Source organism: Ctenocephalides felis, unplaced genomic scaffold (assembly GCF_003426905.1).
Source record: "Ctenocephalides felis isolate EL2017-DRISC unplaced genomic scaffold, ASM342690v1 CF-g0.4_SCAFFOLD_01170, whole genome shotgun sequence".
Classification (NCBI taxonomy): domain Eukaryota; kingdom Metazoa; phylum Arthropoda; class Insecta; order Siphonaptera; family Pulicidae; genus Ctenocephalides; species Ctenocephalides felis.
In genome coordinates this window covers 8,646,983-8,665,886 of record NW_020537324.1, presented here as the reverse complement: position 1 = coordinate 8,665,886, position 18,904 = coordinate 8,646,983, and the positions used below count along the sequence as shown (strand labels likewise).

Genomic DNA, 18,904 nt, shown 5'->3' with positions numbered 1-18,904 from the left:
AAAAAAAAATTCGGGAAAAAAAATTTTGGTCAAAAAAAATTTGGAATAAAAAATTTTGGGAAAAAAATTTGTGGACAAAAAAATTTGGGAAAAAAATTTTTTGGTCAAAAAAATTTTGGAGAAAAAAAAATTTGGGAAGAAACTTTTTTGGAAAAAAAATTTGGAAAAAAAAATTTTGGTCAAAAAAAATTTGGGAAAAAAAATTTTGGTCAAAAAAATTTTGAAAAAAAAAATTTTGGAAAAAAAAATTTTGGAAAAAAAAATTTTTGATCAAACTCAAAAAATTTTGGAGAAAAAAAATTTGGGTAAAAAATTTTGGGTCGATATTCCGATATTATTCCGATATTTCGATATTCCGTTATTCCGATATTCAGATATTCAGATATTCCGATATTCCGATAATCCGAAGACCGGATAAACCAAAGTCCTGATAATGCGAAAAAAATTTGGGAAAAAAATTTTGGGAAAAAAAATTTTGGTCAAAAAAATTTTGGAAAAAAAAATTTCGGGAAAAAAAATTTTTGGTCATAAAAATTTTGGTCAAAAAAATTTTTGGTCAAAAAAATTTTGGAGAAAAAAATTTTTTGGAAAAAAAATTTTTGGTCAAAAAAAATTTGGGAAAACAAAATTTTGGAAAAAAAAATTTTGAGAAAAAATTTTTGGTCAAAAAAATTTTGGAAAAAAAAATTTTTAGGAAAAAAATTTTTTAGAAAAAAAATTGCGGAAAAAAATTTTGGAAAAAAAAATTTGGGAAAAAATTTTGCTTGCTTTCTTCACACATTTAAGAGGGTAGTCTACTGTAGACGCATGAATTTAGCCCGGTTTTTGAAGCGCTGTATAAAGGAAACCAATAATATTTTTACCATAGATTTTTTTATCATTTGCTTATTGATATTTTATTATTACATAAAAAATTATTAAAACAAAAAAATTAAAATTCACAAAGTTATGAGCAGTCAATGTGGGGGCTTAAAAAAAGAGGGCGTCCTGGCGTGCATGATTCCAACCCTCCTGGAGATCCGAAACATAAAATAGATGGATTCTTAATTATTATAGATGCCGCTATCGTATGACCCTTGGGTAAGTTAAAAAAAAAATTGTTTGAATGGCGGCAGTTTGAAAAAATTTTTTTTTATGTTTTTTTTAACAATTCCGAGTTTTTTAAAAATACTAAATGAAAAGTTATAGTTTTGGGCAAGGTCCATGCGATAAAACGATGTACAGAGAAGATCCTCTCCAAATTTGAAGTGAATCGGTTCATTAGATATATCCTTACCGCCAGCTCGAAAAAAGTAGTTCCGAGAAAAACGCGTTCAAAGTTTTGAGACTCGGTCGGACCCGAACCGAGGCCACGTCACTAAAACGGCTATAACTCAGGATATAATAGTAATTTTTAAAAAATCCTTTAAATGACATATTTTTGAATACCTAAACTTTGAAAATATGAAAAAATTTTTTTTTCTTTTTTTTTCAAAATTCTACAGTAGAATACCCCCTTAATCTGTCTTTCTCTTACTCTCGCTCTCTTCCTCTTGCACGCCGCCTTTTTACCTTCTCCACTCCATTTCTCTCATCTAACATCGTACTCGAGAGTGCTTCGAGGACTCGCACACTGACCCTCCATGTGACGTGGCCGTCGCGCAACCCCATCGTGCTACCAATTACGCCAGCACAGGCCACATGAATTGTTCGGGGTTCATTAGGGGATGACGGCCATACCTTTCCTCTCGATCGAGTTTGAGGAAGCATACCTGGTGTTCTAAATTCGACCCGATGTGATTCCGTGCATGCTTCGTAAAGTGTCCGCTTGTTCTTCACGCTTAGCGGGCTGTTGTGGTTCAAGAGAGGTCTCAGTAGATTTATCATCCCGAAAGCCTGTCCAATTTCGTATTGGCAAACAAGCGCAAATAAATAGCTGTTTATGTTTGGCGCTATCTTGTTATGTTTAATAATAACTGGCAGAATGACTAGATTTCATCGTGTATAAGGTTGTTTGTGTGGCGTAAAAATCCGTGGGTTGATATATTTGAACATTTCATAAAAATTAAACCGCAAAAACTTTGTTTAACATTCCGTGGATAGATATCTTTGAATGTATTTGTGGACAATGTGGATGTTTTGACATGTTTTGATTTCATATCATGTTCATGACTTTTTGGCATATAACATTGAAAGGAAAAATGTGTATGTTTTTGACACGCCTGAAAATTAAATGAGCTGATACTTGATACTTAAATGCATATACTCAATGCATTTAATAATCTACTTTTACTTACAACTACTTTCCTTTAAGGTACTAAACCTCATAATGCAATGCTTATATTGATAAAATATTTTATTAACAAGTAAATAACAAAAAAGAAATTATATTAAAAATGTTAAATTAATAAAAATGCAGTGCTTTGTTTTTCATACTTTATATTTAATACTTTGTGTGATTTTACTATATTGCACATATTTAAGATCAAAAAATGTTTTTACATGAAATACATAACAATTTTTTTTATTTTTCTAGAACATGATGAAAATTTATTTTTGTCACGACGTTGTGTAGTACATTATTAAATATATAAGGTAATATTATATTTCTAATCACATATATTAATTCAGTTTAATGCATTGCTTAAATGCAGTTATTTTATAATAATATTCTTGTATGATAGAAGATTTTATTTCTCAACTTCAAGCTGATTTATTAGCTACATAGCGTTATATATTTACAAAAGATATTTATGTTTGTACAAGTAAAATTATATATTCACATATTTATGCATTTCTGACATATATGTAATATAGAAATTTTAATAATCAATAATTAAACTTATGATTTCGAATTTTTTTTCTGGCTAAACTAAGAAACTTAAAACAATTATAAGTAAAATAATATTTATTTATTATCTAAATAATCAGAATTAAGCTAATGAATGATAAAAACTTAGCTACATAATTAATAATTGAATCTACAAGAATTTCATCTTTTTTAGATAGAATCATACTAATAATAAAGTCATATATACTTATAACTTTATTCGTTATGCTTATTGTTTCATTTTTGATAACTTTCAGAAAATCATTTTTATTTGACAACTAACATACGTTAGTAATCTCTATTTTTAATTATGGACACTTAGAAATACATTAAGTTAATGCATTATATATATATATATTTTTATCCTAGTTTTATTTACAAGTTTCTCCATAAAAGGTAATATTTACACGATACATAAATTTACATATTGTGCTTAAAATAGCTTGAGTTTACCAAGGATTTAATTTTATAAAGAACTACTATTGGAATTTAAAATTAAGATTTCAACTGTATGATTTAAGAGATATTATTATCAACTCTGCCACATTTTTGTGTTCAGCCATTTTTTGAAGCTAATTCGAATTTAAGATATTAAGTTTTATAATCAATAATAATACCTAACAGGATGCCGTGTAATAACGTGTAAGAACATATAAATATTTTTTATTATTCTAATTTTGGAGATTTTTATTAGTTAAATGCTTTTGAGTTCAATGTTATAGATAATACCATGATCTATATGATCCCATTTCCAAATACTTTATCATTACGATACATTTATCATCAATTTTTCTAATTTCATAAATGTACTATTTACACAAATATCTTTCTTAAAACTATTTAAATTAACTTATGTCTATTATATATTAATTATAAAAAATAATCGTGTGTAAAAAAACTGTTATTTATAGACAAAAGAAAACTTAGTATCGTACATATGTTTGAATTCATATATATTAGATAATATTAAATATACAATTTTATCTTCAAACGAATTATAGTATTAATCGCAGTACTTACCAAAAATGTAATTAGTGATTATATTAGTTTAAAGCAAAATTGTACTTGAAAATGTTATTAATTTTACCGCCAAAATAATATAGCTGCCATTGTAGCATAAAGCACAGCCCAGTGAGAAACTAGAGCATCTCCATTTGAAGTCTTTCTTCGAAGAATTGCAGCCATTTTATCACCTATTGAATTTAACACATATAACAATTAATGATTTTATTTTAGGTCTTATTCTAATAATTATGTTTGATGATAACTAATAATCAGAGAAAAGTTGATATTAGGATAAATTCTATATAGCTTTTCAGTAGTAGGTACGACTACTACTAGTAGTAGGGCGCACGGATCAACCGATTTGAATGGTTAAAAAAACATTCGATTCCTATTGATAGGGAGACGCGTTGATTAGTTTTTGACAAAGACAGATCCAGCCATTACGGTGCAGAAAATGGAAATGGAAATTTTGAAAGAACGGAGCATCCGAATCGAATGATATAAAAATTATTTAATTTGTAATGATTGGGAGAAGTGATTAGTTTTTGACAGAGGCAGGTCCGGCCATTTTGAAGATACTGAGCTACTAATGACAGTTTTTGATAGAACTAAGCATCTGATTTGAAGAAATCGAAAAACTTTTTGCTTGTGTGGCGAAACAATTGCTTTTGGATTTTTTTATTTCAAAATTTAATTTATTTTGTATATCGAAAATAAGTTAGATTTCACTTATAAACTTTAAACAAATAATTTGAACTTTGCAATTCAGTTTATAAATTCTTATAAATATTAGGCAATGTTACCGTATTTATAATAATCTATTTAAAAACATTTAATATTCCTCGAACATTTTGTTACGATAAGAAAGCATTACCAATTTGTCCTAAGGCAAGATGACATACATTACTAGTTTAATTTTTCTCCGGAAAATTTAAAATATTACTTTCAAGTTTAATACATAGTGTGTTTTTTAACTTACCGTAGGGTAAGTTATCGTAATGGGCCGATAATCGAAATTGAAAATTTTTACATTTCTCGACGTTTTGAAGGTTTCTGAACATTCTGGCAAACCTCAGAAAAAATGGTTGTTATGTGTTTATTTATATATGGAAACAATTTTTTGTCTACGTTTTCGGGTGCACGGATTAACCGATTTGAATGGTTCAAACAACAGGGAGATGTGCTGATTAGTTTTTGGCAAAGGCAGGTCCAGCCGTTACGGAGATACGGAGCAATGAGTGCAGAAAATAGAAATCGAGTTTTTGAGTCAACGGAGCATCCGATTTGAATGATCTAAAAAAATTCAATTAATAATGATTGGGAAAAGTGTTTATTAGTTTTTGGCAATGGAAGGCCCAGCCATTTCGAAGATACAGAGCTAAATGTGCAAAAAATGGCAGTTTTTGAGAGAACTAAACGCCCAATTTAAATGATTCAAATAACTTTCAGCTTGTTTTAACAAAATAATTGACTTTGGAAAAAAAAATTGTATCATTTTTTTTTAGTTTTTTTTGTATATCGAAAATAATTCAGATTTTATTTTTAATTCTCACTAAAGTTCCAATATACTTTAAACAAATAAATTTAACTTTTCAATTCAGTTTATATAATTCTTATAAATGTTAGACAATGTTACAATATTTTTAATAATCTATTTGAAAATATTCAGTATTTCTCGAACATTTCGTTACGGTACGGGTAGTTCCAGCAATTTACATTAAGGCACGATGCCATGCGCCCTACTAGTTTTGAATTTTTTGTTACCTTCTGAAACAAAGACCATAATGCTAGCAGGCTCTGTGTTACTGGCAGCGCATGTATAGTTGCCTGAATCGGCGTCCACAGTATCTCTTATTGTTAGACGAGACTGAGTTCTCGGACCAGGATCAGTCTCCACCGTGATACCTCCTCGGGAAGTATCGTAGTTGATCATTCGCTGATTATGGTACCAGAACACATATTGAGGTGGTGTGGGACTCTACAATTACACATTAATAATATAAACAATTTATAATGCAATTTTTAATACTAGAATTTTTCTGGTATGAAGTTAATGAAGGATATATAAATGCTATGTCATCAGTTCATATTTATAGTTTCTATACCAATCCACATATTTTATAATTACCTAGTTATATTAATTTTTATACTATTTTTAGATCCACTGATGATGACATTAAATGAAATGTCGAAACGTTTGTAATTAAAGTTTATTTTATAAATCTTAGCCTTTTCTTTGTTTAATGTATCGTCCTCAAGAATTCACTCATATATTTCAACATCAATATTAACTATATTATATATATATATATATATATATATATATATATATAGAAAGAGAAAATTTAGGTTTTATATCAATAAATTATTAATATGATATATTGTTAATATTATTTTTATCAATTACGAACCTTCTCAATAATGCATACGAGGCTTATTATACTTCCCACGTCAACGTGGTGCTCTCCTGATCCCAAAATGAAAGCTTCCGGAACTACTATTTGTAAATTTGCGAAATGTGATACAACACCATAGCTAGTTGCAACCTAGAAAAAAAAATTAAAGGCTTCGAACATAACAGGAAATATTCATACTTTTCAAATTTCATAAATCATAAATTGATATATTTTGTTAAAGCATATACCCATTTACAATTTGTTTAATTCTAAAAATAATTGGAATTTGGAAAAAAATTAACAATATAGTTTTTAGTAGTAATAAAAAGATTTTGAAACCGATTAAGAAGGTTGTTTGGTTTTTATTTTTTTGTTTCGATTTTGAGATTTTTCGATATTATAAAAGCTAAAAACCTTATAATTATTTAAAAAAAAAATCAGCTCAATATCTATTTTTTGACGAAGTTATAATTATATATATCTCTATATGTATGATCCTCTGAAACCGTTGTATGCCAGCTGCTTTTTTTTCATTAAAATACCTCATGCACGTGACCATTTTAATGTGTCAGAATTCTTTGAACACCATGGTATATTTAGTACATTAAATTATATGGTGTATTTAGTACATTACATTAAAAACTTTAAATACGTTTATCTCAAATTGACTTTGTTCAATGCGGTGCTACAAATTGAGAAAAAACTACATGTCGGATCGACTTGCATTTTTTTTAATTTGTTCACCACTGCATTACCTAGTCCCCCTACCTGATACAACTTGATAACATTACGCAAAATTTTTTTGCGAGGCTTCTCGCAGGCCCCAGAAAAAGGCCTTTTTTAACCCTTTTTTTAAATAGCTACCAATTTTTTCCTTCTTGCCTTTTTTCTTTTATTTTGGTAGGGGGACTGGATTCAAACTTCTTCTTCAACGCAGTTTCTTTTTTTGTTTCAGGCGATGCGCAACGGATTTATCTGTGACACCGCAAAAGAGATCGATTTTACAAGGCCGCCTTTGGCGCTCTCTGGTTAAAAAATGACGGCGAAAAAAAAAGAAAATTTCGTAATATTCTATGATTTTGTAATTTTTTTTTAAAACAAACCGCATGTCTCTATGATATATACATTTCGAGAAAAACAAAAACAAATACCTTGCATTTTTTGTAAAAAATAACCGAATAAACCCCTTAAATTTTTGGAAAGATAGGTCCAGTGGTCACAAAACCTCAATGAAAAAGAAAAAGGAAATGCCATTGGGCGGTCAAAAATGATCATTAAACATATGCACATCAAGTTATCAAATATTGCATAGAGACTTTAATGAAAAGTACAGATATTTAATAATACGAAAAAAATATAATCTAATAATATACGATCTTTTTTACCTGGCATTCATATGTGCCATTATCACGACGCTGTACATATTTGATCTGAAGCGTCCACAAATCGCTGCCTTCCGCATGCAATATACCAAAACGCTCATCATTTGTATAGGTTTGAGCTCCGGAGGATAAAATGTGCCAGTCTCTTCTTCGTACCCAGGCTATTTGCTACAGATTTAAATAAAATCATTATCACCGATTCATAAAAAGATATATCTATATAAAGATTTACGAAAAACTCACTCCTCGCTCGCCCACATTTCGTACATGGCAGTGTAAAAACGCGGTAGCTCCCAATTGTACTGTTACATTGTGAGCTGTATAGTTTTCAGGTGTGTACACCTAAAAAAACAATTATTAGGACATTTATTATTAACATGTTTTATGAATCCACTAGATGAAATAATGAGACAGATTACCAATAAGCATGAATTATCATCTTTTTGGGTGTAATTTTATTTCTTTTTCATTTACCTGAGGTCTCATCATTGCAGTCGGTTGACCACCTGCGTGATCATGTTCATCTGGATAAGATCCTATAATTAGTCCACCATTATTGCCTGAGTGTCCATCAAGGTTTTGTGCTGTTTTGTGATCGTTATTTTGATCAGTTCCATACCACAAAGATTTCCAATCCGACACCGTTTCTGACTGAACTTCTCGTCGGGCTAAAAAGATAATATTTATAAATAATTGAATAATAATTGAATTTTATTATTGTTTACTATGATTAGAAACCTATTCTTTCAAAATTATTTGAGTATCAATTTATAATAATTTACTCTCAAATCCAACCATTACATGACAAAAATACTCCATTGATTTTAGAAACATTATACAAAATTCATTTTCTGCAAATATTGAAACTTGAACTTTTTAAAATTTGGTTATTAAATAATTATAATTTATGTGTATTTTATTGTCTTGTATTGGTGTTTTAAAAAATTGATATTCTTTGTTATTTTCTCGATATTCAGAATTGTTCTTAAGCATTTATAAAAATATTATAAAACCCTTTAATATTATTTTAATATTTAATATTTATTGGTATTCTTTACCGTATAAAAATATTAAATAATATTCTTTATGTCCAAAATAAATTATAATAATTGAGAGACAAGATTGATTATAAACTGTTTCTAAATATTTTTGAACATTTGGATATAAAATAATTTGAACATTAGTTAATGGTAAAAATTTGATTTTTTTAATTAATTTTAATTATTTTTCATATTTAATAACATTTAAAATATTGAAATAATAACCATACGTTAAAAACAGTTTAGACACAGAGTTACTGGTGCAATAAAGTCCAAGATATGTTATTACTTATTTTAAAAATGTATATTTAAATTAAAAATGAAATTTTTTATAGTATATAACCATCAAAGTCTATAGGCTTTACAAAAATCTACTCAATAATATTTGCAAATTTTGACTTCACTAGATATCTTAATGTATGTATGGTAAACGAGTACCTTTAACAAAAAATTAGTTATATGAATTTATATACATATCAATATTGTAGAAAAACTTGATGCAAAGTATCTAGTCCCGCGTAATTAAATATATCAAAAAAAAAAACAGTTTTTTTACGCAGTATACCTGTTCACCAAGTTAGCTGTCCACCAATTTACCTGTCTATCAATTTACATATTAACCTGTTTATCAATCCGTCATTTTACCTGTCGTCGCGTTCTTCATGTCTACCAATTTACCTATAAACCTGTTCTACATATTTGTCTATCTACCAGTTGTCCTATGTAGCATTTCATATATCCTTGAATTTACCTGTTCACCAGTTTACATATATTTACCAATTTACCTGTCTATCTTTTCACCTAAGTATGTATCTACTTGTTGAATTATTTATCTGTTAACCCAGTTTACGTGATCTACCAATTACCAATTAATGAAAAAAGATATAATTACTATAATAGTTCTTACATAATAGGGGTTTGTGGTAGGATGTTGAAAATTTAGCATTAGATGTGTTTTTTATGTAAAAAAATAAAAAAAAAGTTACAAAAGTCTTCGGGGCGGCTAACCTCTACTTGGCTTCAATCCAAGTATCCGACACATAGACATATATATATATATATATATATATATATATATACATATGTTTATGTTATTAAAATAATGAAAGGCATCCTCATTATTTGCGGATTTGTCCACAACAGTAAAGCAATATTAGTTAAATTCTGTAATGACAATATAATATTGCACGGACAAAATTTCGCGAGTCCAGGGACATTTTGGTTAACATGGTATGCTCGAAGGCTCTACATTACGCCCTGTCACCATTTATCATATCATATTGTTGCCGAGGTATGAGGTTAGTATACTTGTCAAATAAATAACCAACGCCGAGCAATGCGGCCGACTACTATTGTAGTGCAACTAAGCGCAATGTAAAGATACTCTGTTTTACTCGAACCGTTTTCGATTTATATAGATGATTTCAGTCGAAAACCTATTTCCCCGTCTCCTGAAAAGTTCAATTTTATTGTCCGATATGTGAAATTATTCCTTGAATGGACATTTATTATCTGCCAGTATACGAAACCAGATGTAATAGAACTATTGTGACTTATAAATTTTATATTTTATACGTAACAATTATTTATGAACTTATTTCTTTATGGCATGGACGACAGAATAGCACCAAAAGTACTTCAAAATAAAATTTTAATGATGGATAATATAAAACAGTAACAATTTAAGTTATAGCACTAAACATGAGTGTATACCTACTGATAATGAATATAGATTTATTAATTATTTCATTCAATAATGTATTATACATATCAGTTCCTCTATTAATTGAGATATAATTAGATGAAATTTGTCACATTTGTATTACAGGTAAGCGTAATGCTTAGGAATAATATACTGGAGAAATATTTATTTCAAATTATTGTTGGCGGATAAAAAAAAAACTCTTAGTATATTTACTTGGAAATTTATTTATATGCTAAAAAAAATTTATATTCCATTAAGAACAAGATTAAATTATTGTTTAATAATAATAATATTCTTTAAATTTAGAAGTTTTTAAAAATTAAAACAGTTTTTTTTTTGCAAATTTTATTTTCATTTTTTTTTCAAAATTTGTGAACCATAAATTCAACAAATTTTTATAGATTCTTGAATTTCATTGTAGGTTTGGAAATATTTGGACTACTTGATGATGTTCATGGACTTGATAAGTTATCGGTCCATGGATACATCGATAGATGGCGACTTGATAAGTTATCTTTTTTTACAATTTATAACTATTGCTGTGTAGTATTCCCTGGACAATTTTTTTAAAATGTTTTTCTCAAACAAAATTTTTCTTACAAATTTTCCATTTTTTTCAAAAATTTTCTATAATAATTTTTTCTAAAATTTTTTTTCAAGATATTTTTTCAAATCTCATTGATTATTGTTCATGAAAATTCCAAGAATTTTTTTCCATTATGTGCCTCTGACCATTAGACTACAAATAGTCTATGATATTGTTTTTAAATTAGAAAAAAATCTAACATTTTTGCTGTTTAAATTTACAACACGCTATTGTAAAATGAATTATGACATACTTCATTATGAAACATTAGCAAGTTTTCATTTAAATTTAAATTCTTATATTTAAATAGTGCAAATAAAATCGTTAATTGCAGTATTTGAACTACAATATTAACGTTCAATTATTTCACAAAAAGATCAATCAATTGAACGAAAAGCTATGATCAAATTAATTTGTAAACATTACAAAATTTTTAAAATTCAAACGTTTCTCAAATTAAAATCACTTTTTGATTGCACACATATGTAATAACAATAACAAAGTATAATGAATTTTAATCGTTATTCACAATAATCAAATTACATCTTCGAAACTTATACATATGTCAACGATTTAAAAATATTTTTATTTTCACAAGTTCATCAACCTATATAATAAAAGAATTAAATTTTAGAACGCTAAAAAAATTGTAAAATACCACAAAGTCCTTTTAAATATTTTCAAAAAGTATTTCAGGCCTAAATACACAAACAGTATTAAAAAAAATCATTATCTGCGTCTTGTGCATTTGTTTCGACGTTGATATAAAGAATTAATTGCAGTTTATAAGTAATATAAACTATATCATGCTATAATTTTGTATAATATAAAAAATCCTGTATGAAATATTTTTGATTTCTGATTGCATATAGATATAACAATATTGTATAACATTATTGAAACAATTTGCTACACTTCAGTAGTTCTTTGTTTTTGTTTCTACCTATTATATTGCAGGAATTATTTTTCCTTCTGGAGTTCAGCGCTATATACAAATCTTTCATAAATAATCTCCAACAAGGAATTTGTCCTTAAAAGAGAAGTAAGGACTCCATAGTATATATCTAAACGATAAGGGGACTGACTTATCATTAAGATAACTATTTTGTCCCATAAGAACGCTCGAAATAACCTTCTCCTTACTACGGCAGAGCTTTCAGTTAGGTCCTTTTAATACAGCTCCATATCATTCCGCAACATAAAGTTTTTCCTACGAGATCATTCTTAATATTGATATATTCGCATTGAATAAAACAATAACTAGCTGCCCTGGACATGATAAAAAATAGAAAGTTATGACCCTTATAGACGTTATGTTGGGGCATTAAGATACCTCTATAAATTTTACCGATAATGTTTCTTTTGATATATCGCAATGGTGATTTTAATAGCTTATTACCTTATGATGTTCTGAGAATTGAGCTTTGAACATTTTATATTTAGCATAATTTTTCTGAGTTGGGCTTTTCAGTATGATACGCGATAAACAATTTAGATGGGAGCATGTAGCAAGCTTATTTTATCTATAATGAAAATCTGTATCCATAAATAAACCTATAGATAAACTAAAACGTTGAATTATGTTAATGGTGATTTTAGATGCTTGTGCATTTTTGCTGAAAAATTAAAAATTTAAGCGAAATCATGAAATCAAGTAAACAATACTAACATTTAACTAGTGGGGTGTACCGCATCGTGCCTTAAGGCAAATTACTGGAACTTCCCGTACCGTAACGGAATGTTCGAAGAATACTGAATGTTTTTAAATAGATTATTATTAATATTGTAACATTGTCTAATATTTAGAAGAATTATATAAACTGAATTGCGTGACTGGAAATTTGTATCCATACATACATACACACACACACATCCATTTTTTTCTGAGGTATGCCAAAATGTTCAGAAACCTTCAAAACGTCGAGAAATGTAAAAATTTTAAATTTCGATTTTCGGCCCATTACAATAACTTACCCTGCGGGAAGTTAAAAAAGGGTAATAATCATAATTATCAAGATACATTTTACAAAAAGTGCAAAAATATGGTTCCAGAAAGTACGTTGGTAATTTTATTATAGTTGGTAAAATTTAAAAGCGTAAGATGAAAATCTTCAAACAATCAAAAAAGTTATTTTTACGAAATAATCGTTCGAGACGTTTCTTCAAAACTAGCAGAAAGTGCAAAATTTTTTGTCCACATTTTAAAAATCGTGAAAATTCTGTTGGCAGTTTTTATTATGATGGGGTTCATTGTGCAATCAAACATCCTAACATATAAGTCTTACAAAAAGTGATTTAATTATTTAAAAAAAACTGTAATGTTTGGGATAATTACCCTTACTATCTATAAATATTTCCTTCTGTACAAACTTAAACTTAAATAGTTAGGAACCTAAATACAAAGTTGTTGATGCCTAAACTAGATACAAGTAGATAAAATGTGTCATAATTTGGAATGTTGCTAATCTAAATTCTTATTGCACAAAAATCAGAGAATTCAAGCATCTGGCATTAAGAAAAAATACTACATTTGTTCACATTTTTCCTTCATACATAATACAGGTTTATAGTTTCTAAACAAAATACACGTCTCAAATCCCATAATTACTCGAGAATAAAATACACCTGTCTCAAATATTTAGTTCCATACCTGCACTCTATTTTAGAAAAACAGATGATCAAAATTTTGAATATCGCTAAACTTAGTTCTTATTGTACTAAAATCAGAGAGTTGAAGTAACTGGCATTATGGCAAAATGCCATCTATGTCCATATTTTTTCTACACAATGTAAAACATAATAGATTTAAAATTTTTATAATCAACTAACGTTCAGGCTTTAGCTTCCAAACGAAACGCACGTCTCAAATTCTACAATTACTTGATAGTAAAATACACCTGTCTCAGTTATTTAGGTTGTTTAGGACCTTTCTCAACAACAGGGGCCCAGGTGAAACGCAACACGTCACGTCACGTTACAATAATTCATTCGTTTTCCGCGGAAAACTTTCCATACCCTTACAATTTTCCTAATATTAAAATTCAAGGCGTATAGAGTAAGAAGTTCTTATGCAATAATAATCTTATATAATCTCATATAACGCTCCGATCTCAATTGAAGCTCACAGGAGCGATTTGTGAAAATATCGCGTAGAAAATGATAAAATGATTTCGACTTTGGTTATATAAAATTATTGTTGAAGGGTTCCATGATAAACCCGTACAACTTTCTGAATTTATATTATTTAATAAATCAGCTCAAGGCAAAATTGTAAGAAACTGTGAGAATTATTACGCTTTCACTTAATTGTAAATAACTGCCTAATGCAAAATGCAATGTTGATGTAAATATTATTTTTTAAAATGCATTATCTGCATTTGAAATACCTTATACAATATGATATGCACGATGCATATATCGTTTATATATGTATTTCTTCATATAATATTCTTTTGCTAATATTTGTTGAGCGAATTCGTGATCTTTCAAACATTTCGCTGCTTGTTCGAAATGGAATGAAACGACGATTCTCAAAAGACATATATATATATATATATATATATATATATATATTTATTAGGGTGGTCCTTAATGTGGTCATTTTTGAATTTTCTAGCTCCCAAGGACTCAAATAATTCCACAATTGATAAAAAATAGTTCTCTGAAAGTTTTAGCTTTTAATATTAACTTTTAGATAGTACGCAATTCAATCAAACTTCGTATAGGCATAGAAAAAATTTTGAAAATGAAAAAAAAAAATTTTGTTAGGTATAATTTAGCGACAAATGAATCAAAAGTGAAAATTCATGTTATTTTTCATTGAAAATTCGACGCTCTGCAAAATTTTTTAATTTTTTTTATGCTATTTCCATACAAAACTCTGATTGAACTGCGCTCTATTTAAAAGACAATATTAGGAGCTAAAATTGTCAGAGAATTGTTTTTCATCAATTCGGAACGATTTGAGCCCTTGGGAGCAAGGAAATTCCAAAATGTTCATATTAAGGATCACCCAAATATATCTATGTATATATATATATATATATATATATATATATATATATATATATATATATATATGTATGTATATATTCGGAATAAACTCAATTACTGATTGCATTTTAAATTTTATTAGATATATCCAACTTAGATAATAGGCAATATTAAAAATCTTATTTTATGCTCTAAATTTTGAAATTTTAGTTGAAGTTAGTTGAGTAACAAATTAGAAGATGGAGTAAAAAGCAAGATTAGAAATCAAAAAGTTCAGATTTAGAATAAAAAAGAAGAATGAAGGAATTAGTTAGAAGAATAAAGAAATTAGTTAGAAGAATATTAAGATCGAATAGGATATAAATAAGATATATAAGATATAGAATATGAATTAAAAAAAAAATCCGAAATGGCAAATGTTCTGCAAACATCGTCATGAATCAATTTATGGTTTAGGTTTCATACACTAAATCGTTAATTCGGATACGACAACGTCATAAAATTATTATAAATCAGTCCAAAATAGACCAAACCTGCAAATTATGACTATTATTATTATTTATTGGGGCTCGTCAAGCAGAAGTGACATCCATATTCACTAGATAGCAATAAGTTTTTAAGTGAAAATAAACCTTATCCGGCATTGCTGCATCAATAAAATATTCTCTTTGTAACTGAAATTGTAATAATAAAATGTATCAAACAGGTATGATTCAACTGTTTTTTGGTTGTTATCTATAAAACAAGACGCAGTATTAAGTCGATTTAGCCCAACAGGACCCATGATTGCTGTTCAAAAAACAAAAACAATAGAAAAAATATTTATTTCGCTTATATCTTCTGCATGTCAACCAAGCACCATTCTCTGGTATAAAATATCACAGTAGATATTTTTGATTGATGGTGTCATGATTATTGATTATGAAACATACATCAATTCAATAATTGTACCAAATACACTTATAAACTTACATACACATATAGAAAAATTTACAAATATAAAAAGTACAACTGGTGATAACTAAGAACACAAACACAAGAGAATAAATAAGAATTTTTTACCCCATGGAAAAGAAAATTATTTGGTGCCTAAAATAAGAAGGAATATATCTCTAAATTGTTATCCTTTAAGTAAGAATTAGTGTTAACGTGATTTCTGTATGCCAACAGTTGGGTATCTCGGGAACATAGAGTGCAATTTATTTTTATCTGCTTTCCATTCCGGTCGGCACATGGACTGTTTGCACATTTCACGCTGGGAACATTCACATGCGCGCGATATCTCGCAAATATTAGGATACGGCTGCAACCTTTGAATACACTTACATATATAACAAAACCACCGAAGTAGTAGAAAGAAACTAATGTAACCCATTGAAAAATGAGAAATTGTAAATACTGTAGAAAATGGTAAAAAACGATCTTTTCCAGAGCTTATTTAAGATTTCAACTTCTAAGCAGTACACAGTGTATTATTTTTTTAATTTTCAATACACGTTTTAAATTCAGAAACAAAAATATTACCTCATTTTTCAAAACCTTAGTCAAACCAATATAAAGATTTTGCAAAAGTCACAAAGTAAAATTAAATATCCAAGAATAAAAAAAAATTCAATAAATATCCAAGAATGCCCAACAATGCCTGATCTACCAAGACTCCAATATGTTCAAGGTGACATAAGAAATCAGAGGACATACAAATAATTTTCTTTCCTCAAGAATCTCTAAGAGAATTAAAAAAACAAACCCTTGAGATTTAACAAATTAACATGTAACACAGAATTACTCGTATCATTACTTTTCTGCAACTTCATCTCATCTATTACCACATTTGGCATCAAATTTGCTGAATGTCTTACCAAGCAGATTGTAATTATATGGAGATAAAATAAATAATATGTACTCTTTTCAGAACAATATTCATTAGATTTATTATAATATTTGTTAATCTCAATATAACAACTGCGATAAGTAAAAATAAAACTAGTAAATTTTTGATTGACAATACCCGTATTAATACCGGGATCCCGGTATTGCAAATTTCATATATCGAAATTCAGATTTTAGTACAGTATGGGAAGCCCTATATGTAAGTACAGAAAAGAAAATATCATGATAATTTCAATTTACCACCAGATAATATTCAAACCTATAATATACCCTAATCGTTTGTTTAATAATTAACCAAATTTACAATACAATACAATTGAAATATGTTTATTAATCGGTTAATAAATTGTTACAGATAAAATTAGTAATAACTGATTTATTGTGCAAAATATCAAAACCAATCTATACAAAATATATTCAAATTTACAAATATATTATATTAGAAGCTGATATAGTATTCGGTTTTTATCTGTAAATGAATTACGAGCGTTTTCTCATTTGCATTTACACCGAACAAAAACAGACCGGAATCGATAATATAATTAATTTTATTATGATGTTATAAATCATAGAAGATTTGTGAGTTATAACTAACCAATTTGTATTATAATGATGAATTTTAAAAATTCATCATTATAATACTTGCAATAATTAGGAATGCTATGTATTATTCAAATAATTAAGGATTCTATTTAGAGATTAACAAAATTTTACTCGTCGAACGGAGAAAAGACTTTCTAGCCATAATAATACTTTTACATAAATTCTCATTATTATTTTATTCAATAGAGTAGATTAAAAACTCGAATGCATTTTTAATTGACTAAATAGCTATTCAAATACGTTACATATTTTCAACATTGTGTTACCCCTTTTAATTAATCTAACTAAAGATAGAATAAGAGTATTTTTGCAGACAGACTACAATATTCTAGTTTTGTGCAGATACAATATTTATTTCGTAAATATCGAATATTTGAACAGTTTTATTATGACTTTACCTCAAACATAGCAACGTCTATATATTGTCTGGGTTTCGATTTTGAACGTTGTTATCCTCCCATGTTTTACATAAATATTTATTGTGTTACGTATTGGAAATCCAGACGCTTGAGAACGCCCGAAGATATAATACGATAAATAAGCTTTTATTATTTAGAAGATATTCATAGACATTAATAATATATTCCGATACATGAATTCTCTCTTTCAGAACTGTGTCGATCGAATGATAGCGATGTACGTAAACAGAAAACTGTATTTTTGTAATGGACCTATATTTACACATTTACACATGCATTTATCGATGAAATTTTAGTCATAATCCAATTCAAAGTCGTTTAAACAAAACTTAATATTGGAGTATATATAACAGTTGCCACGAAATTGTAGTAAATTTTAACTAGTTTCGCCGTGCCTATCTAAAAAATAGTACTTTCATATGAAATTTATGAGTTATTTAACAAAAACCAAAAAAATGACCCGAATTTTCTATTTATTGCTAAAGAATGAAAAATCAAATTCAAAGTCGTTTTATTCAAAACTTTCATATCGGAGCATATATAACTGTTGCCATGGAGTAGTAGTAATTTATATCTAGTTTTACACTATCGAACTGAAAAATAGTGCTTTGTAATGAATTTTATCACTTATTTGACAAAAACCAAAAAAATGTCCCAAATTTTCTGCACAAGCAAGAAATAAAAAAAAAATATATATATATATATATATATACATATACAATATAATGTTATATATTTGTCCTATCCGAAGAAAAATCTGTCATTCCATTTCCTCTTAAGCGCTTATGGATATGTGTGCACACTAAGCTCTCGGCCTGCGTTTGTGATTCCAGTCAGAGAGCTTTGGAAGCTTTCTGCGCGCAAGAGACCGATTCTCGAGCCTGTGCTTTTTTAATTCTGACTAATGTCCCGGGTTAACTGTTGCGCACCAGCGGAACGAACAAATGGCGGAAACATTAGACACACCGGAAAAATCACCGACGCCTACGTTGCAGTGATCGTAAAATAGCTAGTTTTATAAACTTTACGGTCACAACTTTCACATAACTAGGAATGCGATTCGTAAAATAATAGTA

At 28.1% G+C, this 18,904-nt stretch overlaps 1 protein-coding gene across 1 annotated transcript in view; it reads right to left on the bottom strand.

Moving 5' to 3' along the window:
* Positions 1–3,809: 3,809 nt before the first annotated feature.
* Positions 3,810–18,904, bottom strand: part of LOC113368445 (hemicentin-2-like) — a 135,088-nt gene continuing 119,993 nt past the window's right edge. The window contains exons 3-8 of the mRNA XM_026609990.1: positions 8,067–8,260; positions 7,836–7,934; positions 7,596–7,760; positions 6,226–6,360; positions 5,579–5,792; positions 3,810–4,002 (exon numbers count right to left, since the gene is read on the bottom strand). Of these exons, the coding sequence (XP_026465775.1) occupies positions 3,893–4,002; positions 5,579–5,792; positions 6,226–6,360; positions 7,596–7,760; positions 7,836–7,934; positions 8,067–8,260 (917 nt within the window). The 3' untranslated portion in view covers positions 3,810–3,892. The remainder of the gene's footprint in view (positions 4,003–5,578; positions 5,793–6,225; positions 6,361–7,595; positions 7,761–7,835; positions 7,935–8,066; positions 8,261–18,904) is intronic.